Source organism: Myotis nattereri, assembly GCF_964212035.1.
Source record: "Myotis nattereri genome assembly, chromosome: 3".
Classification (NCBI taxonomy): Eukaryota; Metazoa; Chordata; class Mammalia; order Chiroptera; family Vespertilionidae; genus Myotis; species Myotis nattereri.
This window is the reverse complement of record NC_138077.1, coordinates 151,668,556-151,696,535: the sequence shown is the minus strand read 5'-3', so window position 1 is coordinate 151,696,535 and position 27,980 is coordinate 151,668,556. Positions and strand designations below refer to the sequence as shown.

At 39.5% G+C, this 27,980-nt stretch overlaps 2 protein-coding genes across 3 annotated transcripts in view; one reads left to right on the top strand and one right to left on the bottom strand.

The window, feature by feature from the left end:
- Nucleotides 1-26,955, bottom strand: part of SELENOF (selenoprotein F) — a 35,226-nt gene extending 8,271 nt beyond the window's left edge. Inside the window, exons 1-2 of the mRNA XM_081088261.1 lie at nucleotides 26,564-26,955; nucleotides 18,917-19,084 (exon numbers count right to left, since the gene is read on the bottom strand). Coding sequence (XP_080944387.1) covers nucleotides 18,917-19,084; nucleotides 26,564-26,638 — 243 coding nt within the window. The 5' untranslated portion in view covers nucleotides 26,639-26,955. The remainder of the gene's footprint in view (nucleotides 1-18,916; nucleotides 19,085-26,563) is intronic.
- A 223-nt stretch (nucleotides 26,956-27,178) lies between these two features.
- HS2ST1 (heparan sulfate 2-O-sulfotransferase 1) overlaps nucleotides 27,179-27,980 on the top strand; it is a 154,013-nt gene continuing 153,211 nt past the window's right edge. The window contains exon 1 of one of the 2 annotated variants that reach the window (XM_081088260.1): nucleotides 27,179-27,722. In XM_081088260.1, coding sequence (XP_080944386.1) covers nucleotides 27,599-27,722 — 124 coding nt within the window. In that variant the 5' untranslated portion in view covers nucleotides 27,179-27,598. The remainder of the gene's footprint in view (nucleotides 27,723-27,980) is intronic. The other variant, XM_081088259.1, reaches the window with a different exon arrangement.

The following is a 27,980-nucleotide window of genomic DNA, read 5'->3' as shown; positions in this document are numbered from 1 at the left end:
GTAAATATTTTCCCTTCAGGAATTTAAGTTGACAAAATTCAGTGGTAAATATTGCAGAAAGCTATAGAACCTGCACTCTCTTTATAGTAAAAGCTCATTATAAGAAGCTCACACACAAATATTTTATTGCAATTAACTCAGTTGAAATGGATTCAATGATAAACATCATTTATTTATTTATTTTTTTGTAGCCGTAGAGCTTGACCATTCTTTTTGTAGGGACTTGGGAATGCTGTGATTCTGAGAGAAGGCAGGCAGTGATAAGAAAATGCTATAATCAGCATTATGCTAAATGAAATAAGCCAGTCAGTGAAAGATAAATATCACATGATCTCACTCATATGTGGGATATAATGATCAACATAATTTGATGAACAAGAATAGATCCAGAGACAAATGGTAGGGGAGGGAAGGGGGTTAGAGAGCAACCAAAGGACTTGTATGCATGCACATTAGCATAACCAATGGACACAGACACTGGGGCAGTGGGAGCTTGCCTGGGGTGTGAATGGCTGGGGGGAGGGGTGGGGTGGGATCAATTGGGTAAAAAGGAGACATGCAAAACTTTAGACCAGTGGTCGGCAAACCATGGCTCGAGAGACACATGTGGCTTTTTGGCCCCTTGAGTGTGGCTCTTCCACAAAATACCACGTGCGAGCGCGCACGTACAGTGCGATTGAAACTTCGTAGCCCATGCGCAGAAGTCGGTTTTCGGCCTGGGTGAGTCTATTTTGAAGAAGTGGGGGTATGTTCGCTGAGGCTGACCTCTCAGATTGAGGACGTTTTTAGCAAAGGCCAGCTTAGGAGTACCCTAATTAAGTTAATAACAATGTGCTTACTTATATAGTTTAAGTTTAAAAAATTTGGCTCTCAAAAGAAATTCCAATCGTACTGTTGATATTTGGCTCTGTTGACTAATGAGTTTGCCGACCACTGCTTTAGCCAATAAAAAAAAAGAAAACGCTATAATCATTTTATGTTTTCTTAGCATTTTAGACTTTTTTTTTAATTGTACACTCACGAGCTAAAGATGGATTTTACCTTTTAAATTCTAAAATAGCATGAATCACGTAAACTTTGCATGGTTATTTTTGGTACTTTGAAAAATATAGAAAAGCAGAGTAGAAATTTAAAAATTATGCTAATTCTACCTACCAGAAATATAGTGGCTTTTCCACATTTTGGTGTTTCTGGGCTCTATCAGTGTTCTTAAGATTTTTAAGGGTCTCTAGCCCTAGCCAGTTTGGCTCAGTGGATAGAGCGTCGGCCTGCAGACTGGAGGGTCCCAGGTTCGATTCTGGCCAAGGGCACATGCCTGGGTTGTGGGCTCGATTCCCAGTAGGCGGCGCGCAGGAGGCAGCCGATCAATGATTCTCTCTCATCATTAATGTTTCTATCTCTCTCTCCCTCTTCCTTCCTCTCTGAAATCAATAAAGAAATATATTTAAAAAAATTTTTTTAAAAGATTTTTAAGGGTCTAAAATACTTTTGAGAATCTGATTAAATTATGTTTTAAATTCAGGCTATTCATGGACTCTGGACTCACTGATGGATCTCAGATGAAAAACTCTGAGGATCTCTAAGATTCTTTGTAGCAGCAAAAATTTAAGATTAGGCTGACAGAATTCTATAAAATAAGTTGCTTTTGAGTAAGATTTGGTGAATTTTGATTAGAAAAGTCTCCCCACCCACAAATATCTTAAAACATGTCAGGCCACATTACCAAAAAGTTCCTAAGAAGATGTTCAACTAATCACTAATCATTAGAGAAATGCAGATCAAAATCACAATGAGATACCACATACTATATGGGTGATTCCACTTCATGAGGTAGTCAGTCAAATTCAGAGACGGAAAGTAGAATAGTGGTTGCCAGGGACTGGGGGAGGAAAGAACAAAGTGGAGGGGGTTACTGTTTGGTGAGCACAGAGTTGCAGTTTGGGAAGGTGAAAAAGTCCTGTTGATCGATGGTGAAGATATTGCACACCAATGTGAATGTACTTAATGTCACTGAATTGTACACTTCAAAATGGTGAATTTTGTTGTGTGTCCTAGTATTTTATCAGAATTAATTTAGGAAAATAAAAAAATAAGCCATTTTAAAATTTGGTTATTCGATTTATCTTTTATTTGCAAGTTTGTGACCTCTTGTAATCTCTAGTGGAGATTCCATTACCTTATATAACAGCATTTCTCTACACCACTATTTCCCAATATTCTTCATATCATCACATGGGAAAATGGCAACAACCTTATGGAGATTGGGATAACCCGAAGAGGCTGTTATAGCTGGGGCTTCTGCTCACTTAGTTCCTCCCCATTTGGTTGTCTACAGACTGAAGGACTCAATATCCTAGCATACCTATAACCCATTCATGGAAAGCACTTCTATGCATCATAAAATACCAATTGATTAATTACAAATACTAGACATACTATCTCTAATGAATAGCAGCTCAGATGTGACCTTCTGGAAAACTATTATTGGTCTTCTATCTCAATTGGGGACTTTTCACATAGTTCTTGTTCTCATCATAATGAACTATAAATAGTCTATTACTTCACCATGGACAGGAAATGTCTTATTTATCATAATTCCCCCAGACCTGGACACAAAGCTGCTCAATGTATGTCTGCTGAATGGAATTATTCATATAACAGAATTAAACATTTCTTTTTTCATCATGTAACTTTCAAAATATTTCAAGTTCCTTTGACACACTTTGTAGACTGTGCTTAGTTACAGTCTAGGATAAACAAAAAGAAAATGTAACTCAAAGCTGCATAACATTATTCAAGTCAAGTACTAAAAATTTTAATTTGTGATGCTAAGTTGGCATTTTACTTATGAATTTGTAGTGTTCATAGGAAAACATTTGTTTTTCACGATGAATAAATAAATTAACTACAGATTATGGTAAATTTTCAATGCTCTATAAAGTACTTATAGGCATCTTTGACATCACACAAATTCACACAAAAGAAAATACAAGCTATGTATAATAGGAATTCTCAAGGACATAAAGTATGAAAGGGGTATAAAAGGTTAAAACTTTCAATTCCTTGACTTTCACCCATATCATTTTTACCTGTTTTGAAAAGAAAAAAAAAAAACTTTAGAGAGGGAGAGGGAGGCTGGGAGGGGGAGAGAAAAACATCGATATGAGAGAGATACATCGACTGGTTGCCTCTCATACATGTCCCGACTGGGGACTGAACCCAAAACCTAGGAATGTGCCCTGACTGGGAACTAAACCTGAGACCTTCCAGTGCATGGGACAACACCCAACTAACTGAGCCATACCAGCCACAGCTCATTTTTACTTTTTTAAGTAACATCACTGGGATACAAAAATGCTTACCTTCAAACATTTATGCAAAAATACCAACAGAAGATAGATCAAAGCAAGTTATAAAACTCTTATATAGAAAACTTACATTTTTTATAGCAAGTTGGTGGGCCTCTTTTCTATATGCATTAGAGAAGCCTTATTTGTATAGAAAATCTAACCCTAGGCACTATAGGTTATAGTACTAGCCAAATAATTTAAATGGAACTACACAGACACCTTTAGAAAAATACAAAAATGATACCCAAGTCACAATTTTTCCTTTTGGAGTCTATATCTATTTCCATATTACTTGCAATTGCTAGGTTTTCCTGAACTAATATAATCCTCTAGGTTGTAAGTAGAAATATCTAACTATTTCAGCTCTATGATTCATTTATCTAATTTGTAACAGGATTTTTATATGTATTAATTTCCACTCATTTAAAAATAAGTGATTTTTATTATTCTTAAACTAATTTTCAGCTTTGTGGTTAGCTAATTTTTCCCCGATTTAAATATACTTTAAGTACAATAAAGATTTATTTGTATGTATATCAATTTTAGATTCTGTACATTTCATATATTTTCATTGTAGAAAGACTTTCCTCATAAATTATTATTGGAATATAATAACTCCTCCTCCAGTAAGAGCTTATAATGAAGTTTTCATGTACAGGAAAAAAACAAGAAAATCTTTATTTTGTGGTGGTAACTTTGCTGTAAGTAAAGTCTAACTGTGCTGCTACAAATTAGTTCAGATTAACAGCAAGACAAAAAAATGGTCTATGCTATTTCTCATATTGCTAGATTCCAAAATAAGTTAATTCACAACACTAAACAAAGGGAACACTTGTGAATTATGTACATTTTCTGAATTAATTTTTACTGCCACCATCACACTGCCAACACAAATCTATATAACTGGTCCAAGTCAGAAATATTCTACTACTTTCCAACACTAAGCATCTAACGACCAGTCGGCCGTTCAACCAATCAAAGCGTAATATGCTAATGATATGCTAAGGCTGCTCAACCGCTCACTATGACATGCACTGACCACCAGGGGGCAGACAGTTGACTGGTCGACCAGTTGCTATAACATGCACTGACCACCAGGAGACAGACTTTCTGACAGGTAGGTTAGCTTGCTGCTGGGGTCTGGCTGATTGGGACTGAGCGAGATGGGCTGGACATGCCCTGGAGCCCTCCTGTGGTCCCTTCCCGCTGGCCAACCTCCCACATCTCTCTCAGCCCCAATTGTGCACCAGTGGGGTCCCTCAGCCTGGCCTGCACCCTCTCGCAATCCAGGACCCCTCGGGAGATGTCGGAGAGCCGATTTTGGCCCGATCCCACAGGTGCATGAATTCATGCACTGGGCCTCTAGTCATATATAATAAAGAGGTAATATGCAAATTAACACTCACACCCTCACAAGATGGCTCTCTATGACCGGGCTGACAGGGGGATTAGTGAGGGACAACCAAACGACTGAACAAGCAGGCTGCGTGGGGCAACCAGGCTGGCTGGGGGTGCCACGAGGGGCGACCAGGCTGGCAGGGGGGGCAGTTGGGGGTGATTAGGTCGGTGGGGTGGGGGGCAGTTAGGGGCGACCAGGTCAGCAGAGGGGAGCAGTTGGGGGTGACCAGGCTGGCAGCGGGGGGCAGTTAGGAGTGACCAGGCCGGCGGGGGGGCAGTTAGGGACGATCAGACTGGCACACAGAGGCAGTGAGGGGCAATCAGGCTGGCGCGGGGTTGGGGAGGAGGACAGTAAGAGGCAACCAGGCAGGCAGGCAGGCAGGCAGGTGAGCGATAAGGAGCCAGTGGTCCAGGAGTGTGAGAGGGATGTCCGACTGTCAGTTTAGGCCTGGTCCAACCGACAGCTGGACAACCCCCAAGGGGTCCCGGATTGGAGAGGGTGCAGGCTGGGCTGAGGGGACCCCTGCCTCCTGTGCACAAATTTCATGCACCAGGCCTCTAGTTTAATATATTTGTATTGGTGATGATATCCGTGACTCTAAAGAAACATGACAGTAAGAAAATCTTGAAATAAACTAAGTTAAACTAAATATCAAAATTTTCATATAGCATGGTACTGTTACATTAAACAAGGAGGCCATTAGACTGGGTTGATTCTAAGGCATTAGCAGCCTATGTAAGCAAACCAAAACCTAAGCCTGTAAAATGCTTCGAAGTTAAGAAATCAAAAGCTAAGACAATCAGATACACCAACTAGTCTTTCCCAAATAAGGCAACTGCTTAAACTATAGTCAATCAAATAATTTCCTTGCTTTGCTTCTGCATTTTCTCTATAATAAAAGTCTTGCCCCTAACTTCTGTTGGTGGGATGCTTCTAACCATTTCTATCTGATGCTGCTGGGTTTGAGTTGATTTCTGCTCAAACTATTACAAATTTTAATATGCCCCAGGTTTATCTTTTATCAGTACAGTGAAAAGATCTCAAGTTATAAAATCAAATGTGTATATAGTCCAATTCTGGCTCCACCATTTACAAGCATGTCCCCTTGGATGAGTCACTCTCTCTGAGCTTCAGTTTACTGTTTGAACAAAATATATTCACTATCTGCTGGAGTAGCTATAAGGAGTTAATAAAAAAGCAAAAATCCTGGATTTTTTTAGATGCTCAATAAGTAACAACAGCTATTCTAATACTTTGATACTAATGGTTAAGCTTAACCATTTTCATAGTTAATAGTTTTTTCTGTTCTGGGACTATTCAGGGCTATCATTCATTATTCTTCTGTAATCAGAATGGCCGCTCCAAAAATTTCTCAAGCTTTCAAATTCAAATTATGTTAGAGCAGTGTTTTCAACCTTGACTGTACACTTGAATTAGTTGGAAAGATTTTGAAAATTACTGATCCCTGGAACCTACCCCAGTCCAATTAAGTTAGTATATTTGTTGGTGAGATCCAGGCATCAGTATTTTAATTCTTGTTACTACTTTAAAAACTACCCAAGTGATTGCAATGGGCAGCCAGGGATGAGAGTAGAATCATTGCCTTGAACTATAGCCAACTATTAATGAGGCAAAAATTACAAAACAATCAAACAGTAGGCTTTTGCTCAACAGACTAAACAAATTCTAAAAGGTAAATCAGATAAGGATTGACTAAGCAAGACAAATGTTGCACTATTCTGTTTTCCTTTATGAAGTATTGCTTGTGGCCATTCTTATTTTCGAAATCCTCTTTTATTTAAAGGCAAAACTTTAGTATTACTGAAACTCAACAGGATGATTAGAAAAAACTGCAAACAGTTGGAATATTAAGTTGCAATATGAAGAAAATGCTCTAGTAAGTGAAACAAAAGGAAAATTTTAACTGCTGAATAGAATTCAGATCTGAGGAGTAACTATTTTATAGGTCTACTGAAGGCTTGCCCTTGAATAAAATGTAGGAATTTAAAAATAAGGAAATATAACTCTAACATGATAAAAGCTGAGTATAAAGTTAGACTTAAATGAAAGACAATTATGTTACACTCAAATACATAAGTGAGCCACCCTTCAAACATTAATTTTATTCAGTGTAATTTCTCAAAATCAATATTACTCCTTTCAAACATGCAGATTTTTAGCAAAATTTGGCCAGTTAATTTTCAGGGAAAATGTTTTCACCAAAGCCACATGGTTAGTGATCTACTGATGTTTTAAGTTTTTTTTTTTTTTTATGATGTTTTAAGTTTTAATTCATTATTCATCATCAAATCATTCCATATTTCCTGATATTTTAAAAAATGCCTGGAGTGCTAGAAACAATATGTTATAATTACACATGGACAAATGATTAGGGTAATAATTCTTTTGTGATCTAATAGCAAGCTTTTGTCAAGATTTCACTTTAAGGCACTGAAGCAGCAGATATATAAGGCAAATGGAGTATCTGTTGACACTTCCATAAATACTCTAAGGACATTCTTACATAGGAATAATGAATGAATATTGAGGATTTGGCAAATATATTTAAGTTTTACCTTTTAGCAAACCAAGTTGGAAAGTAGAACTCTATATTATACCCCTGTGATTCATTTTTAGGTGCTGTCTACTGCTCTCTCTCTCTCAAAAAAAAAAAAAAAAATCTACTCAATTCAAAAAACAAAATAAAGCAATGTATCACTACTAGAGGCCCAATGCACGAAATTCATTCAAGGGTAGGCCTTCCTTCTCCTGGCTGCTGGCACCAGCTTACCTCCGGCTACTGGCACCCAGGCTTCCCTCTGGCACCTGGGACCCAGGCTTCCCTCTGGCTGCTGGCACCTGGGCTTCCTTGGCCTGGCGCTGCCGGCGTCTGCTGCCACCCCCCACCCTTCCTCCTTGATCGACTGCCCTGCTAGCCGGTGGCCTGGGCCTCCCTCTGCGGGGTGATGGTGGGGTCCCCTGACCAATTGCATCGCACCACCTTGGCTGGCCTGGAGCCAGTGTGTCATAGCATGGTCGTCCTGACAGTTGTTCTGCTGTTTGATTTGCATATTATGCTTTTATTGTTATAGATACCTAAGGAAGTTCCTTAAGTTGAAAACTTATTCTATTACACTATTAAAATGCTATTCCTTTTTGTATCTTTAGTTTCTGCCTTAAGATAGAGAAAGCTATACAAAATAATCAAGGTAACATTTACCTAACTCAAATTAGGCTCTAAGGAAGGTAAGAATACACTGGGGGAATTGTTCCATAAACATACAATCACTGTTCCACTAAGAAAGCTCAATTAAAATGTACAAAAATAAAATAAAATTAGAAAAAAAAATCTTTCTTTGACATTACTCCATTCTAAATTGGAACATTCAAACTCTAAAATCTGAAGAATAAAAGAATGTTTCTTTCAATTCTATGAAGTGGAATAGAATTTGTACATGCACCTAAAACAATTTCATCAGTAGAGCTGAGCATGTTTGATTAGATTTTCATCTAGAAACAAAACCACCCACAGATAAAGACATACCTTCATACATACTTAAGCTGCAAGTATGAATAATCCACTTTATCACTTGGGAAGAAATTCAATTCTACAGATACTTAGGAAATATACAATGAAAGGAAATAACTTGACACAACATCACTAGGTGAAATTATCTAAAAATTTGGTAAAAATGAGTCTAAGCTTAAATATCATAGTAAATAGTTTGTTTTTTAAACGGATGTTTTCTTTTTTAAAAAATATATTTTATTGATTTTTTTTACAGAGAGGAAGGGAGAGGGATAGACAGAAATATCAATGAGAGAGAAACATTGATCAGCTGCCTCTTGCACACCCCCCACTGGGGATGTGCCCGCAACCAAGGTACATGCCTTTAACTGGAATCGAACCTGGAACCTTTCAGTCCGCAGGCCGACGCTCTATACACTGAGCCAAACCAGTCAGGGCCATAGTAAATAGTTTTTAATAAAACCACCAGACCTCTTCATAATAAGTAAAAATATTTTAGAAAATGGCATACTATTTAGTATGGAGTATTCAATCATAAAAATTCAATGTTTTTTTTTTTGTTTTTTTTTTTTGCTCCTAAGTGTTTTTTAAAAAAATACAACCTATTTCCTGTTAATTTGAAAAACTGAGATCCAGACAAAATATGGTTCAACATCCAACTTTCAACATCCTCATCAATGGAACATGAAGGTTCTATATTTGGTAGCAAAAGCTGCTTTTCAAAAGAGAACACATTTGTGTTAGTGTTACTATCACCACTCCATTACTGAAAAAATTGACCCTCATGGGTAGCTCATTTGGTTAGAGCATTCGTTGTCCTGATTCACCAAGGTTGCAGATCTGACCCCTGGTCAGGGCACATATGAGAAGCAACCAATGAATTCACAAAATAAATGGAACAACAAATTGATGTTGCTCTCTCTGTCATTCTCTCTCTTAAAAAAAAAAAAAAAAATTAAAAATGTTCCCAACACTGATTATTCCCAACCACTTAGACAAAACACTGTCTACATCATCCACAAGGTCACTGGGGACTAGAGACTGACTAAATGGTTAACAAAAAAAAAAGGGGGAGAAAAATTTGTCATAAAAAGAGGCAATTATGATCATTTTTACAGATAATAATTACTTAAGATATTCTAAGTTTAAGAACAGATACAGCCATGGCCAGTGTGGCTCATTTGGTTGGAATGTTGTCCTGTACACCGAAAAGTCAAGGGTTTGATCCCCTGCCAGGGCACATGCCTGGGTTTTGGGTTTGATCCCCAGGCCCAGTCAGGGTGCATTGGGGAGGCAACTGACTAATGTTTCTCACACGGATGTCTGTCTCTCTCTCTCTCTCTCTCTCTCTCTCTCTCTCTCTCTCTCTCTCTCTCTCTCTGTCTCTCTCTCTCTCTCTTTCTCAGAATCAATGAACATGTCCTCAGGAGAGGATTAAACAAAAAAGAACATAAAAATCCAAAACCTTTAACAGTATTATTTAAAACTTAAGAGCAACAATATAAAATTTAAACAAAAGACTAGGCCATTACACACATTTTTATTTTTTACCTACTGTTTGACAAGCATACTATCAATTTTAGAATTCATGGCCTTCTAAATTAAAACTTTTAACACATTTCTTCAAAAAGTAAACTGCAAAGGCAGTTTGTTGCTAAGAAGTATGCTTTATTAAAAGTTACCCTCTGGCCCGGCCAGTGTTATTCAGTGGTTGAGGTCACGGTTAGATTTCCAGATAGATGCCCAGATTGAGAGCTCGATCCCCAGTAGGGGGGCATGCAGGAGGCAGCCGATCAATGATTCTCTCTCATCATTGATGTTTCTATCTCTCTCGTCCTCTCCCTTCTTCTCTGAAATCAATAAAAATACATTAAAAAAAAAGTTTAGACTATGAGGAAAGAGGTGGGGTGAGAGGGTAAGAGATCAACCAAAGGACTTGTATGCATGCATATGAGCATAACCAATGGACACAGACAGTAGGGGGGTGAGGGCATGTGCTGGGGTGTGGGGGTGGCCAGGGAAACACCAATGGGGGAAAAAGGAAACATGTAATACTTTAAACAATAAAGAATTTTTTAAAAAAATGCTACCCTCTGTTGCTGCCCCCTCTCCCATCCATCACTGCCTTAAGGGGCTACCTTGTAATTAGTTGAAGTCCATTATAGCTTTCTTATGTTGGGGTGATAGGTTTCTCAAGTAAGAACGCTGGGAAGCATTCTCATTCATCCCTTCCCCCTCCAATCCAGTTAAGTAAATAAATCCTTTAAGTTTTATTTTTTGCCTAAATCTTTTTTAGAACTGTCCCTTCTCTATCTTTACTACCAATATGTTGGCTTAAGCCCCTATATCTGCTATGTGTTATTTTTCCAGCAACAGTATTCCCCTCTGCCCTATCAACTATGGTTTACACCAACAACTAAAGTTATTAAATTCTGAATCTGATGCCAGTCCATTGTTTTTAAAATTCTTTAATTTTCTCCCCTGCCTATTGGATAGAGTTCAAATTTATTGAGCAAGGTACATAAGCCCTACTTAATAGTCACCATCTTTCATCATAATCAAGCTATCTGATTTATCTTAGATGGTCATCTTTCTCATGACTGCCTTTTCATCAACTTTTCCTTCTGCCAGAGATGAGCTTATGATCTTTCCCCTGTTATTTTTCTAACTCAGTGGTTCTCAACCTGTGGGTCGCGACCCCTTTGGGGGTCGAATGACCCTTTCACAGGGGTCGTCTAAATACATCCTGCATACCAGATATTTACATTACGATTCATCACAGTAGCAAAATTACAGTTATGAAGTAGCAACAAAAATAATTTTATGGTTGGGGGTCACCACAACATGAGGAACTGTATTAAAGGGTCTCGGCATTAGGAAGGTTGAGAACCACTGTAATCTAACTTATCATAGGCATCAACTTCTATATAAACAGGTGGTAATATTTACCTGACCTGTAAAATGGTTATATCCTTCCTTCTGTGTTTTCTTTTAATTGACTTTAAAGAGAGGAAGGGGGAGGGAGAGAGGAAAAAGAAGGAGGGAGGAAGAGAGGGGAGAGAGGGGGGAGGGGAAGAGGGGGAGAGAGAGAGAGAGAGAGAGAGAGAGAGAGAGAGAGAGAGAGAGAGAGACACACAGACAGACAGACATTGATGGGTTGCCTCCTGTACTGACCAGGGATAAAACCAGCAGCCCAGGTTGTGCCGCCACTTTCTGGTATAAGGGAGGACGCTCCAACCAACTGAGCCACACTAGCCAGGGACCTTCTGTGTGTTTTCAGTCTAACGCTCTCCCAACTGAGCTATTTCGGCAATGCCTATTCTGTGTGTTTTCATAGCACATGAATTTCTTTTGTTTACAGTACAACACATCTCACCGAATTCTTATTTTTCCTCTGCCTCCCATCCCCCACTTAATAAATTTTAAACAGTTTATTTTTAATTCTTTTGTTGGTCACTTCCATAATGATTAACATGGTTATATCTATAGTTCTCAATATATCAACTTTAAGAGATTTATTGATTCCTCCATTCTTCCAACTTTTATTTCTGATTCTTTTAGTGGTTACCTTTATAACACTGGATATTAGGTTTTTAGTTTAAGAGAATATGCTGCTAACTACATTCTAGTAGTCCATTTTCCCTATTTCTTCTACTTTTCAAGGCCATGACTATTGCCTTATTTTGGCATTCTCAGAGACTATACTAAGAAGATATATTTAGTGTATAAATGGAAAGTTTATTTTGACTCTGAGGTAGGCATATCTAGAAAATGTAGTTGCAAAATAACCCGAGGATAAATAATGAATTAATTTAAGGGCGTATGTCCTTTTTAAATATACTATGCAAATGTGGCAGAATGTTTTAATATGCTTGGATAGAAGCTGGTCCTAATTTGTAAATACCTAAAAAAATTGACTACATTTATTGTTCATATTAAAGCCAGATGACCCTAGCTGGTTTGGCTCAGCGGATAGAGCATCTGCCTGTGAACTGAAGGGTCCTGGATTCAATTCCGGTCAAGGGAACATGCCTGGATTGTGGGTTCAATCTCCAGTGTGGGGTGTGCAGGAGGCAGCCAATCGATGATTTTCTCTCATCATTGATGTTTCTATCTTACTCTCCCTCTCCCCTCCTTTCTGAAATCAATAAAAATATATTTTAAAAAAAGCCAGATTAAATGTCACACTTAGAAAACATAAAATATTTAAATAATATTTTCAGTTCAATTAAATAACTACACAAAACAAACTTTAAAACTTGTTACACAAATATATGGTAGTACATATATTTATAGCCACTTATTAGCTGTATGACATTACGCAAGATCTCTGTACTCAGACTCAACTATGAAATGGGAATAATAATGGTACTTACCTTACAGAGTTGTTATAAGGATTATATAAATTAATTTATATAATGTGCTTAGAACACCACCTTCATATAATAAGCACTTAATGAATGTTAGTGGCTATTCTTAAGTAAATATTTGTGTCATTATTTACTATTGCTGCTACTCAGGAGCCTTAGTGATTTTTAAACTGAATTTGAACTGTTGCCAAACATTATTTAGATAATTAAAAAAAGCTTCTTTGAGAATGTTTTTATATTGTAATTAAATAATCTGTTGAAGACATTTATATTTAGTTTCCTTTGAAGAAATTAGTTCATGTATTGATACTACAGATAATACAAAAAAGTGCAGCTATTTTAACAACTGTGAAATTTCTTTAGTGGCTACAATTTCATGCATAGTTAGCTTAACTTTCATTTCATTCTTTTATGTTTTACACACTAATAGCATTCTATTTCTGATAGGCTGAAGCTTAAAATTTACTACTATCTTGAATAATGCTATTTAAGCTGACTTCTAAATTACTCTTAAATTGGCTACAGAATTTCCAAGTAAACTGAAAGTAACTAAATGTTTTGGTTCTTTTACCAGAACTGAGAAAAGTTATATGACTTATTTTTAAAAAATGTATTTTTATTGTTGGAAGTATTACAGATGTTCCCCCTCCCTTTTTCCCCCATTGACCCCCTCTGCCCTGAAAGTATCTGATAATTTTAAATAAGAAGTAGTCAAGGAATTATGTTAACAAAATGAACTATAAATGCTGACCTTCAGAGAGCTAATCCGGTGTTTTCCATTTAACTCATTCATTTTTTTTTACAGTTACTATTAACATTTTCAAGATGAGAGGCAAAATAGTGTAGAGGTTTAAAAGCTTGGAGCTCTGAAGTCAAATAACCTGAGATAAAGCCAAGATGTGGCACCCAATTGTTGGGTAACTTTGGGCAGATTATACCTTAGTTTTCTCTTCTGTTATATACAAACTAGAGGCCTGGTGCACGAAATTTATGAATGGGAAGGGTCCCTAGGCCTGGCAGACGATCAGGGCCGATTGGGGCCTTCTGGCTGCTGGTCAGGGCCTTCCTTTGTTCCGCAGCGCCCCCTTGGTGATTAGTGCATGTCATAGCAAGTGATCAAACTCCCAAACTCCCAAGGGGACACTTTGCATATTAGCCTTTTATATATATAGATAATAGTATTTACATTATAGTTATTGTGAGGATTAAGTAGATAACATTCCAACACATAACCAAGGTAAAAAAACACTCAAATATGAGATAATGTAATTATTATAACAAAACTAAAAATTCTGGAATGATTTGCTGGCTAGAAGTCACAAAACTAGTAAGCAAGGAAGCTGAGATGAAAACGGAACTCTTCAAACACTCTTATAAAAGGAGAGAAAGGGATAAACTTCCACTGAACTATCCACATGATAATATTACCTCTGTACTCTCTGGCTTGCTTGCAGCGCAGGTAAATGTGAAGGCAGAATATGATACACATAGAAAATGGGAATGCTACTATATAAAGCTGGCCAATTAGCATTAGTCTAACTCCAACTAGGTAACAGGATGAGAAGTGGAGAGGATCTGACTATATTCTTAAAATTATTTTATACACTACATATTTAGGTCCATTTATTCAAATCTAATGAATTATAATAATTATTGAGAATACTTTTATTATGTTTTAGTATTATCTATAAAGTAGATTTTTAAGTGAAAAAAGAAAGAAAGAAAAAGCCCTATGGCAAATACCTGAACTATTGGGCTATTTTCTAGAACCAGTTATGATATAATTTGGGGATCTGCAGGCTAGACTTCTACTGGTATTCTGTGAATGAGACCAATATGTTCCAAAATTCAAATAAAAGAAATCTCTTCTCAATCTGTAGAGTTAAAAAAAAGAAAACTTTTAAAAGTTTCTCTTTTCTAAAACTGAAACCTCTGAAATCTGTTATCAAGTGTTAGATTAAAAATACTACTGAGAAAGGGCAATAAGTAAAAATAACGTTTCTATGCACTTAGTTTATAGTTTAGGCACATCTGATTTCAGTCAAAGGGCAGAACCTCTCAACTGACTTTTAATTATAAGGGAGTGTGTGTCGTAAAAATTGTTTATTATAGAGCACCCCTTGTTATTCAATCCTTGAAATTTTGTGTCTCGGGAAATAATAACTGTTGGTTGAACAGTGCACAGACCTTGGAAAACCATAGAATAAAAGATTAAAGGAGAAACTAAGATGGCGGCATAGATAAACACCGGGAAATAGTCGCCTCCCACAACAATTGAAAATTAGCCCAAAGGACGGAGCAAACATCGTCCAAAACAACAGGAAGGCTGGCTGAGTGTAATTTCTACAACTAGAAGAAAAGAAAAGCACGCTGAGAGCCAGAGGAGCTGCGGAGGCTGAGTGCAGAGGTACGGCGGCGGCGGCGGCGGATCGCGCGCGCGCGGAAAGGGGGTGGCACCTGAGGACGCGGCTGTCTTTTTGAATCACAAGCTCCCGACTGCTCTGATCTCCGGTTCCGGGAAGTCTCTGGGGACCCAGGTCTCATACGGGGAGAGGCTGCTCTCTCAGGCGGCAGCGGGCGAACTTGGGGGCAGATTTCCCTCGGAGGTGCTTGCAGCCATTGCCGGGACACTGAGACGCGTGACTCCGGGCGCGGAGAATCAGCCATTGCTTCTTTCTCTGGCCCTTTGACTCCCTGAGACCCCGCCCCACCCGGGCTGCGGCAGAGGCTTTTGCATGTGAATGCCCCAGAACTTTGCAACCTGATAATTACCTAACTGCAGCCGGGCCAGCCAGACCCGGAACTTCCAAGAGAAGGCCCAAGGCCCCGCAGCGGCTTGCATTGCTTCACAGCTGAGCCTCTTCGTAGTTCCTGCTGTGTGGCCTCAGGCAGGGGCTGAATTAGCACCTCCTTAGATCCAGGAGCCACTGTACCCAGTGGTCAGAGGGGGACCATTCTCCCACTTCAGACACAGCTGCTTCCCACAGCCAAATGGCCTGGAGGTCAATTCCTCCCAGTGATCCTACAACAAGCGAGGCACCAAGAGTGCACCAAGAGTGTCCACCGCAGGTAACTGGGGAGGCTGAGCCACTGGGCCCTACAGGACACCTGGCGCGCAGGCCACTCTATCAACACAGGGAAGCAGCCAAAATGCGGAGACAAAGAAACAGGTCACAATTAGCAGAAACGGAGGAGGCCAGACGACTGGATATAGAGTTCAAGGCCACGTTTATAAGGTTTGTCAAGAATTTTATGGAAACCGCCGATAAATTTAATGAATCCCTCAAGGAGTATGGTGAGACCATGGAGGTCATGAAAAAGGACCAATTAGAAATTATGCATACACTGACTGAAATAAAGAATACTTTACAGAGCTCCAACAGCAGACAAGAGGATCCCAAGAATCAAGTCAAAGATTTGAAATGCAAAGAAACAAAAAATACCCAACCGAAAAAGAAAAAAGAAAAGAGATTCAAAAAATATGAAGATAGTGTAAGGAACCTCTGGGACAACTTCAAGCGTACCAACATCAGAATTATAGGGGTACCAGAAGGAGAGAGAGGGCAAGATATTGAAAACCTTTTTGAAGAAATAATGACAGAAAACTTCCCCCACCTGGTGAAAGAAATGGACTTACAAGTCCAGGAAGCGCAGAGAACCCCAAACAAAAGGAATCCAAAGAGGACCACACCAAGACACATCATAATTAAAATGCCAAGAGCAAAAGATAAAGAGAGAATCTTAAAAGCAGCAAGAGAAAGACAGTCAGTTACCTACAAGGGAGTACCCATCCGACTGTCAGCTGATTTCTCAACAGAAACCATGCAGGCCAGAAGAGAGTGGCAAGAAATATTCAAAGAGATGAATAGCAAGAACCTGCAACCAAGATTACTTTATCCAGCAAAGCTATCATTCAGAATGGAAGGTCAGATAAAGAGCTTCACGGATAAGAATAAGCTAAAGGAGTTCATCACCACCAAACCAGCATTATATGAAATGCTGAAAGGTATTCTTTAAGAAGAGGAAGAAGAAAAAGGAACTCTTACCATTTGCCACAGCATGGATGGAACTGGAGAGCGGATAAATACCACAAGATCTCACTTATTTGTGGAATATAATGAACAACATAAACTGATGAACAAGGACTGATCCAGAGACGGAGAGGCATTGATTGGACTGTCGGGCCTTGGAGGGAAGGTAGGGGAGGGTGGGGGCAAGGGGGAAAGATCAACCAAAGGACTTATATGCAAGCATATAGGCCTAACCAATGGACACGGACAACGGGGGGGTGAGGGGGTGAGCGGGGAGAGGGGGGGTAGAGGGTACACATATGTAATATCTTAATCAATAAAAAATATTAAAAAAAAAAAATTAAAAAAAAAAAAAAGATTAAAGATGAGAGGATGACTCATACAGATTCCTTCAGCAATTTATCCCATCAAAATCCCAAAAAACAACAACAATAACAACAAAAAACAAAAAAACCAAGGGGGAAGGGTCCTACTAAACTAAGTCCCGTGTAAACTTGTTTAAATTTTATTTTCAGGCAAAACGACTAACATATTATGGAAATCTTCTAAACATTAAACTATATTATTGGTATATTTGAAACAAGAAAATGAAAAACACAGAAGACTTGAAAGCCAATTTTGGAAAACTGGAAATTTCAGGTTGAAAACTGAGAAATCAAGTATTAAATTATGGTTGAATGTTAACATTTTAAAAGTTTTTCTGCTTATTTTTCTTTAGAATTATAAAACTGTATTTAGTTTTAGAAATAAACTTTTACTTGCTAATAATGAGAAGATACAATTACTGTCTGAAAGCTTTACAAACCGTTAATCCTTAAATGTATGTTAACACCTCACTGTGTATAAGTGAAAGAATATGAAAAGGAAACATAGAGATGCCACCATTTTTTTCACTCATCCCCAAACATAGAGATCTCACTAATTCAGTTTTATTTGAATAATATAAATGATCTTTTCAGGGTTCTTTACAATGTAAAGAAATCTAAGGACTGTAATAAAAAAGATTTAACAAAGTTTTTTAATTTATTGAAAAATATTTTAAGTTCACTGTATATTTTCAATGAATAAGGCTGTTGAACTAATGATTTACATAGACTAAGAATTACTATCTTGCCTAGAAACATTAAACTGGGCATCCCTCATGAAGATGTCATCTTGGATAATGAGCACTAATTTGATAATGCTTGTACACCTACATCTGTTTCTGTATAGTGGCACATCTGGCACTACGGAGTGGCTAGTAGGGCATAATACTTCAGTGTTAGGTTCTTTTACATGTACATTTATAACCATTCCTATGCAAAATGTGTGTATATGGTTGTATGCATACCTCTTATTGTAAACCTATATACTGTGAAGAAGTAGTTGACTTTGACACTTGAAAAACAGAAGCGATACTTGATTTACTTTTGTAAATATTTAGGATATTTTAAATAAATGCATGTCCAATAACATTAAAAAAAATTAAGGAAGTTAACTATTAATTTCAACAGTGGGTCAAAACATAGCAGATTTTATTGAACAGTTAGAGCTACCTAACCTTGGTGTTAAAGGTGAGGTTGTGCCTGGCAATACTAGTAACATGTGTGTAAATTAACAGATCATATTTGTTAACCAGATTAAAAATTGTAATTTCTTTTCTATAATTTTGTGCCAGGTAATGGGTGTTTTGTTTTCATCCCAAATTTCATTATAAAACTGATTTCTGAATAAAGGCATCTGATTAATTATTTCTTTGACTTCATGTGGCTATCTTTTGGAAGCATGGGGAGCTTCAGGATCCAAGCATGCAGTAGTAATTCTGCTCCCCCTCTGCAGGACAACATGATAGCATGGGGTCTTGGCATGTAATCATACTTTTCCTTCCTGTTTGTTTTGATCTAATGGAACAGGAAAGAAATCCATTTGAGTTTCTAAAACTACAAAATGTAAAAGCCGAAGACTTCTTTATATATATTCAAGCTGATTTAGTATTCTACCTTATCTTAACTAAACCATCTAATGCAGCAGTTCTCAACCTGTGGGTCGCGACCCCTTTGGCGGTCGAACGACCCTTTCACAGACCATCCTGCATATCAGATATTTACATTACGATTCATAACAGTAGCAACATTACAGTTATGAAGTAGCAACGAAAATAATTTTATGGTTGGGTCACAACATGAGGAACTGTATTCAAAGGGCCAGAAGGTTGAGAACCACTGATCTAATGGGAGAGAGATACAAGAAAACAATACCTTTTTGTTTTCAAATTGTGCTTCTTCCTGACAGCATCCTCTACAGTCAGGATCCAGCTGAAGCAGGTTGAACTGTCCAAGAAGATCACAGGAGCTGCAGAGCAAGTTGCTGGAGAAGCCTAACTCTCTGCAAGCCTCTGATGAAAACTCTGCCCCGAAGGCAGACATCTGAAAATAAAAAATAGAAATAAAACTTATTCAATATTTACATTATAAAATTTCCCAAAAGAGAGAAACCAGGATTGTCAAAATCTAACACACTGGAGATAAGTTACTTCATAACCTTATATGAGTCTTTGTTCCCCCTTACTCATCCCCACATAACTTTTTTTTCTTAAAAATCTGTCATCATTCACATTTAGCTAAAATATGGGCTAAAAGATATATTATCTCTTTAGATATGTATATTGCATATAATATATTTTATTAAATATTCAATAGTTTTTAAAAACAAATTTCCATTATATTAAAAAACTTAATACCTGTTTATATGGGTCTATGGAGTAACATTAACTTCTATTCTTGATCCCGACTACATCCTACAGAATTATCTTCACTCACATGTAGGAGAGGAAGAGTGGAAAGGGGAATGGGAAAGAATAGGAGCACATCAGAAATAAAACTTTGGAGTTTAGGTACTAGCTCCACCACTTACAAAATGTGTGACAATGGACAAGACAACCTCACTAAGTATTAATTTTCTCATTGATAAAGCAAAGAGCAGTACTTCCTACATAAAATAGTTTGCAGTTAAAAAATGAAATGACATATATAATCAATCAGAATGACTGGCAAGAGCAGGCTTTCAAAAATATTAGTCTGTTTCCCTCACCCATTCTTCTTTCATGTTTCAGTGAATGGGGCATACTTGTATCTGTTGAAACTCAATGCCTCTACCTGTGCTTCAGCCTCTGCCATACACACAGGCACTTAATTTTACCGGTAATGGTAATTCTTCTGGGTATCCAAGCCCTTGATTCTAATTGTTCTCCCTACACTCCACCATTTCTACAATGTTACTCTAGTCTGGTTTCTGATTTTACCACTCGACTAAACTTGCCCCAAATCAGTAATACAAAGGCGTTCAAAACTTCTCTAGTTGCCCCTTCCATGGGCTTGTCCCCTTCCTCCTTCCTCTTCAATGCATTTCTTAAATGTTATTGTTTGCCATTTCTATTTTTGGTTCTCTCTTTGGTGTACATACTTTCATAAGCAACTTTTTCTCCCGCATGGCTTTAAATACTGATTTACTGAAAACTCCCAAGTCTTTTTCTTGAATGGCAAGCTTCCAACACCAACAGCCTACTTGATGTCTCATTTAGATGTTGCAAAAGGCACTGCAAATTCAAAATCTCCAACAGTGAAAAAACAAACAAAAAAACAAAGCAACCCCCTCCCCACAAATATCCAACAGTGAAACTTACCCTTTTCTCCTTAAATCTATTCCTACCCAATGTAATTCAGTAAAAATGGTACCATTTTCCCTGACCAGGAAGTTGCCCAGGTCAGTCATTCCAGATTGCACACTTTTCACCATTCTTAAAACCAATTAGTTAACAAGTTTTGATAATTTTGTTTCTTATAGAGCTCTCAAATCTTTTCCTGCCTCAGTGGATTTTAAATGGTCACTGACAGCTGCACCTCTAATTACTTCTTCAATCCCATTCTACTTTTCAGCTATAATGAATTCCTCAAATGAATAATCATGCGATTGTACTTGATTTTATTCTTACATTTATTGAGCATCTACTGACAGGTGGCATGAATATACAAAACATGTATTGAAGTCTGACAACATCTTGATTTAAATCCAGCACAGAACAACCTTACTTTTGAGTTTCTGAATAGGAATCTCAGAGTTTTGACAAGCAAAGGAGAAAAAGCAGAGTGGGTACTTAATAAATGTAGCATTATTCCCACCTTCCACTGTGAAAGTAGACTTAATAACTACAAAACACTATTTATGGGTTGATTAAAGCATTGTTCTCTGCACCGAAGGGTTGTGGGTTCGATTCCCGGTCAGGGTGAGTCCTGGAGGCAGCCAATTGATATTCATTCATTCTCCGCTCCCCCCCCCCCCCGCCTCCCCCCCGCCCCCGCTTCCTCATTCTGTAGAATCAATAAAAAACATATCCACGAGTGAGGGTAAAAAAAACCCCACTACTTATGTTTTAATCATAGTTTAGACATAGGACAGAGGATAAATGTATGGGAGATACAATGTAACTTGAGCTTCATGAGTGAAATTTTTTTTCTGGTTCTACCAATGATTTGGCAAACTCAAGCTTTGAATCTGAGGACATTAGAACATATTTTTAAGCACTTCAAGATAAACACTAAATGCTAAAAATACAGAAGAGGAGTTCAAAATTATGCCTATTCATCTTTTTATTACCAAAAACTAAACAGCATTTAAATGTGCACATTAAGGTCAAATATTAAATTTTAAAATAAGTAGCCACACCTGTAAAAAAGGCATAGATTCTAAGGATAGGGTAGGACTGTGGTCGGCAAACTGTGGCTCGCGAGCCACATGCGGCTCTTTGGCCCCTTGAGTGTGGCTCTTCCTAAGCCTTAGGAGTACCCTAATTAAGTTAATAACAATGTACCTACTATATAGTTTAAGTTTAAAAAATTTGGCTCTCAAAACAAATTTCAATCATTGTACTGTTGATATTTGGCTCTGTTGACCAATGAGTTTGCCGACCACTGGGGTAGGGTAACCCTGATTGGGTTAACCATTTCACCAGTTAACTGCCACGATATTTTGAATTTAATTAAAAAAGGTCCGCCGCTTGCATCTATAGACACTTATAGCATACAAATGGTTAACAGTTTAACTTTCCCCAATTCAAAGTAGGATTGACATGCTAAGACTCCATTCTCTCCTCCATGCATTATACATTGATACGGGCCTTTAAGAAAAATAATAGGCTTCTCACATAATTTCGAAAAGATTATAAATTTGAGACTAAATAAATGAACCCCATGAAAATGAATACAAGAAACATCAAGCTCTTACACCACTTATTAAGCACTTCACATCATCATTTTATTTAATCTTAATACCCTAAGAAGAAGGTATTATCTCCATTTTACAGAGAAGTAAACAGAGGCTTAGGACAGTTAAAGTAATTTGTCTAAGACAACACAGCAAACAATAGGTGGCAGCATCAAGATTCTAATCCTGGCCTGCCTGCAAAACCCTTAACCACTGTTACTAACTACTATGTTTCCCAGAATCCATGATGCACCATTGCTGTATGGACCACTAAGAACAACAGCAAAAATGCTGACAATTATAACTGTGTTACCCACTGAAATAAGACTGATCCAGATGTTAACTTTTGAAGAAAAGAAGTCAAAATTTTCAGAATCAATGACACACAGTATGATCTATTCTGCTGTTAGTATAGTGCCTTTCTGAATGTAGAAAATTATACATGAGCTGAATGAATGAAGGATTGAATACCACTGAGTCCTGGGGCACTCCAGAAACAGCTCCCTTAGGCCATACTAAAATATTCACTTTTCTATTGCTTAATCATACTCAGAATGTATTTTCATATTAAATCACTTTCTATTCTCCCAATTGTTACCTCACTGAAATACTGATAGCTGTGACTGCTTTAAATTAGAGCTATGCAGAGGCGTAGACAGTGATAAAACCTCAACTTGTGTAGTGAAAGGACTCAGAGGTGTGAATTAAAGTAGGAACTAAATTCTCTATTCATTTCATTAGCTCAACCTCAAGGAGCTGAGATATTCTTATTCTCTTTTTATTCAATGTCAGGTTAGGGTACAGATATTTGGTTCATTTTTATTACTGAAAACTACTTATTCCACCTGGTCTTTTGCACTCCCTCAGGCTAAATGTGAAATGCAGTATTTCTAACTTCTAAGTGTTTTTCAACAATCCTCCACACACACGTCCCTTTTCATTTTCAAGGATTTTATTGCTGTCTTTTCTTAAAAACACTAGTCATTAAAGAAGAGACAGAAATAAATCTTAGGGAAGTCAAAACAGTTCAACAAGGGGGATTGCTCAGGACTCCCTTTTTATTTTCAGGGTCATTTTGTATTTGTAGGAGTCGGGGTTCATTACCACTCTACATTCACTGCTCTACACAAACTACAGATATCCTGATGACTTTAATTGCAAGGAATAAATAACTAGGAAGCTAGTCACACTTCAGAGGGATTTAAATGAACAAGTACATGTAAGGCACTATATAAAACAGTTCCTGTATTCCCTTCGGCTACATTCTAATTACCATGGGAGCAGAGACAGTGGAGTACAGACACATACACAGAGCCATATGGTGCAGTTAAGATTGGGGGTCTGTGTAATACAGCATAAAGTATGATCGTGGAAAGAGTACTGTATATCTGCTTTTGCAAATCTGGAAATGGATGATAAGTTAAGTCTTGTATTTTTTAAACACCTTACTTTAGGCTTGATCAGTGAGAACACCTCTACATTTTTGCTCTCCCAAAAGAGGTAAACACACTGGGAATTAAGTCTAGATCAGCGGTTCTCAACCTGTGGGTCGCGACCCCTTTGGCGGTCGAACTACCCTTTCACAGGGGTCGCCTAAGACCATCCTGCATATCAGATATTTACATTACGATTCATAACAGTAGCAACATTACAGTTATGAAGTAGCAACGAAAATAATTTTATGGTTGGGTCACAACATGAGGAACTGTATTTAAAGGGCCAGAAGGTTGAGAACCACTGGTCTAGATAGACAAGTATCAGGTCAACAGGCCTTGTTAAGGAAAGTGAAGGAGGACAGACAGTCTTAAAAGCAATCTGGGAGCATGCCTATGCCTTTCCTTTCTCTCCCATTACCTCTATAACTTGTTTGCTAAGCCCATTTATTCTAAGAATTACCTTTTCTACCTCTAATTTACCCAATAAATGTTCTCTTAAAAAAAAAAAAAAAAAGGCACCAGAGAGCCATTGAAGAATTTTAATAAGGACAGGTAAGTTCCAGAAAGATGACTTTGGAGGCATTGTGGAGACTAGATTGAAAAGGGAGGAAAGAGATGGGGAGACCAGTTAAGGAAGCTGGTGTGGTAAGTCCAGCCAAGCAGAGATGGTGACTTGAATTTAGGTATGTAGTACCTAAGTGGAGAATGGATTAAGTGGATTGGCTTGGAGATTTTTAAGGGTTTGATGACTAATTGGATTCAGAGAGTGAGAGAAGAATTTTTAAAAAAATATATTTTTATTGATTTCAGAGAGGAAGGGAAAAGGAGAGAGAATCAACCATGATGAGAATCATGGATCAGCTGCCTCCTGCACGCCCCCTACTGGGGATCGAGCCCACAACCTGGGCATGTGTCCTGACTGGGAATCAAACTGTTACCTCCTTGTTCAACTACTGAGGCACCCAGGCTGGGCAAGAGAAGAATTTAAAATGAGTAATTTCTGGTTTAGGCTATTGGGAAGCTGGCAAAGCCAACCATTTAAATTCTGGTAATTCAAAGGGTGAACCAAAAGGCTATTTCTAAGGAGGGAGATGATGGTAGTCTGAATAAGAGATTAAGAATAAGGGGATGGATTTGAGAGAAATTTAGTAAGTAAAATCAATTACACCCAAGTTTCTGGCTTAAATTCTGTGTGGATGATCACTGTGGTAGATTGTTTAATAGGCATAAATTACTTTTATCCTGTATGTACCCTTCTTTGCAATGTGACTATGTCACTCCTTGCATGTAGAGATGGAGTCTATTTCCCCACCCTTGAAATCTAGATGGGTCTTGTGATTTGCTTTGACAAATATGGTGACGTGAAGTGACTTCCAAGGCTCGGCTTTAAGGCGCATTGCAGCTTTTGTTCTTTAGAGTGCTGCCCTGAGACCACCAGGAAAAGAGGTGGTCTGGCCTACTGGAGGATGAGAGGCGACACGGAGGAGAACCAAGTGGCCTCAGCTGACAGTAAGCTAAAAATGAAGCCATCTCAGACCTTTCAGTCCAGCTGACCTACGAGCACAGACAGCTGCATAAATGAGGCCAGAGGCAATCAACAAAGGAAATGCTCAGAATCATGAGAAATCGTTAAGTTTTGGGATGATTATACAGCCATAGATAATGAAACAGTCAGAGATAGGAAAATCAAGAGAAGGCAACTTGCAATGTGATTCCTTTTTATTTCTGCATGATGGTGAACTCAAATCACCCAACATTTGCAAAAAAAAAAAAAAAAAAAAAAAAAAAGTCTTGAGTAGAAAGTTTAGAGAGGGGTCCGTCCAGTAATTTCTAAGGCACCAAAACCTGAATAATGAGTACTGTAATGCTAACTACAAAAGGAAAGAATTCCCTCTACCTATGGTTGTAAAAGCAAACAGGCAGGATCCTCAAACTCCTATATAAAAGAAAAAAAGCAGAGGTATTTACTGAGGCCTTCGATTGGCCCTAATTCCCCCAAACCCTGGACAAATCAGTTAACCCAGATCTCCCAGGAAAGTGGTTCTCAACCTTGGCTGCCCATTAGAACCACCTGGGAATCTTTTTAAAATCCCGATTTCTGGGCCTCATCCTCCGGAAATTCTGTTTCTTTGTTATGGGGTGGGGCCACAACATTAATAACAAAGAAACAGAATTTCTGGAGGATGAGGCCCAGAAATCAGGATTTTAAAAAGATTCCCAGGTGATTCTAATGGGCAGCCAAGGTTGAGAACCACTGTCTAGGACCGAGAAAACCCAGCAGGATCGTAAGAATGCCTGAAGAATTAAGCTGATAAAAGAAACATGTGATCGCAGCTCAGCGCCTACTAAAAAAGTTTTACTCGCACAGCAAAACACGGATTGCAAACTTTTTAGGAGGAATTAACCAATATTAAGTGTTCGTGGTGAATAGGAAAATAAGTAAAAACTAGCCTTTCCTCAAAGATTAAGAACGCATCTGCTCTGTTGAAGAAAAATGAAGTAAAAAAAAAAAAAAACCAACACAATAAAACCGTGGGTAATACTACCCGCTTTTAAACGAGATGACGACTATCATTTTAGAAAATGCATTTAAAAAAATAAGTTATGCTTTAGTATAGAGTAGCTGCTTTTATTGCAACAACGTTGTTTAAAACCACACACACACACACACACACACACACACACACACACACACACACACACCTGAAGTGCATCCAGGTACGTGCATGTCAGAGAACGGAGATAAAGGCTGTCTATGAATTAAGGGAACACTAACAGTTGAGAGAAAGAAGTAAATAGAAAGTGCACCCTGTACCCAAAGACTTGCGGGCTTTTCTCCAAGATCTGGGAACCTTGTCATAAAGAACGGTTTTATTTCCTCCCGTTAAAAAGCAATTTTCATCGCTTTCCAAGATTCATCGCCTTTCTCCCCGCTGGTGTGATTTACAGAGTGTTTTTAGCAGGAACTCTGCAAGAGGAGATAAATACCCGAGATAGTCTGAAGCCAGGAGAAAGAATCGTTAGGAACCCCGAGCCAGGAAGGATAAGCATCAAACGAGGAAACAGCCACGTCGCACTCCGGCCGCAGCAGTGGCCAAGGAAACCCAGTCCTTCCACCCTTTGCATGTGTGGCTCCCAAAACTGACCCGTCCTCCTCAGCGCAGCCCTCCCACTCGCTAGGGGGCTGCCGCGGAGGGGATCTCCACTCACCGCTTGCAGCACAGTCGCCAACAGCAACCTCAGCCCAAACGCCGGCCCAAGCCCTCCGCTTGGTCCAGCCGCCATCGCTACCGCCTCCCTCGGTCTCCGGCTGCCCAAAGGTCCCCTCAGCCAGGGGAGTCCACTCCAGAGCCTGACGTAAAACAGGCTGCTTAAGAGCCGTTGCCATCAAATCTGTCAGTCTGCAGAGAGGGATTACCCAAGGGCATACGGAAGCTTAAAGGTGATCGAATATCTTTACATTTGATATACATATAAAATCGTGGGTCCTTTCGATAAACCCATATCAGGCACTTTCCTAAACTCCCCAAATCTGTGCTTCTAAGGGTTCCTTCCTCTCATTCACGACATTGCCCTATCAGCCAAGAAGCTCCGCCCTCGTCAGTTTCGGCCAGCCTCCTTCTCCAACTCTACCCAATCGAATGCCGTTTTGCATGACGCCTATCGCAAAGGAAACCAACCGTAACACGAACCGAGAGCGAAGCGCTGGGGTTCTGCGGTCCAATAAGCTCCACCGAGCGGGAGCAGGGGGTGGAGCCTCTGGTTGCCAAGCAGCGTACGTGTGTGCGTGCGCCTGGTGGCGGCGGGGGATGGGCAGGGGGCGGGGCCGGGGGCGGCGCAGCCGCAGCCGCAGCGCTGGCGGAGGAGCGCGCGGCCGCGAGCAAAGGAGGGAGGGAAGGAAGGAAGGGAGCAAGGCAGGCAGGCAGGCAGGCGCGGAGGTCGGTGACTGAGGCAGTAGAGGGAGGTGAGAGCCCGGCAGCCGCTTCGCGCTGTGTTGCAGCGCGGGCTTTTGGAGGGGGCAGCCGTCGAGTCGTCCGAGGAGAAGCGGGCACCGGCGGCGTTGGTGCTGGCGCCTGGGGGCGGGGGACTGGGAGGCAGAGAGGGGGGTCGCTGCGGTGGTGCTCTCGCTGTCGCGCTCTCCTTGCCTTTCTGCCGGCTCGGTGGGCTCCTCCCGGCGTCTTCCTCGCCTCCGGGGCTGCGCTCCCCGCCCCCCGCGGTATGTCTTGATCCCGAGCGGCGGGTTTCATGGGGCTCCTCAGGATTATGATGCCGCCCAAGTTGCAGCTGCTGGCGGTGGTGGCCTTCGCGGTGGCGATGCTCTTCTTGGAGAACCAGATCCAGAAACTGGAGGAGTCCCGATCGAAGCTAGGTGAGGAGCGGAGCCACTCCGGGCTGCGTGCGTGGTGTGGGAGGGGGGCCGGGACGGGGAGGCTTTGCAACCCGAGCTGGCGGGCGTTCGCCTAACCTGGGGTCTGGCTTGGCGGCTAGAGGCTGAAAAAGGTTGCAGGGAGAGAGCGAGAGCTGGGGACATGGAGAGCACAAGCTCCAAGAATAGTGTGCATGAAGCTTGAGTTCTGTGCTGGGCTCTCGAGGTCACGGGACAGAGGTTGCGAGGTCGGGCTTCCTA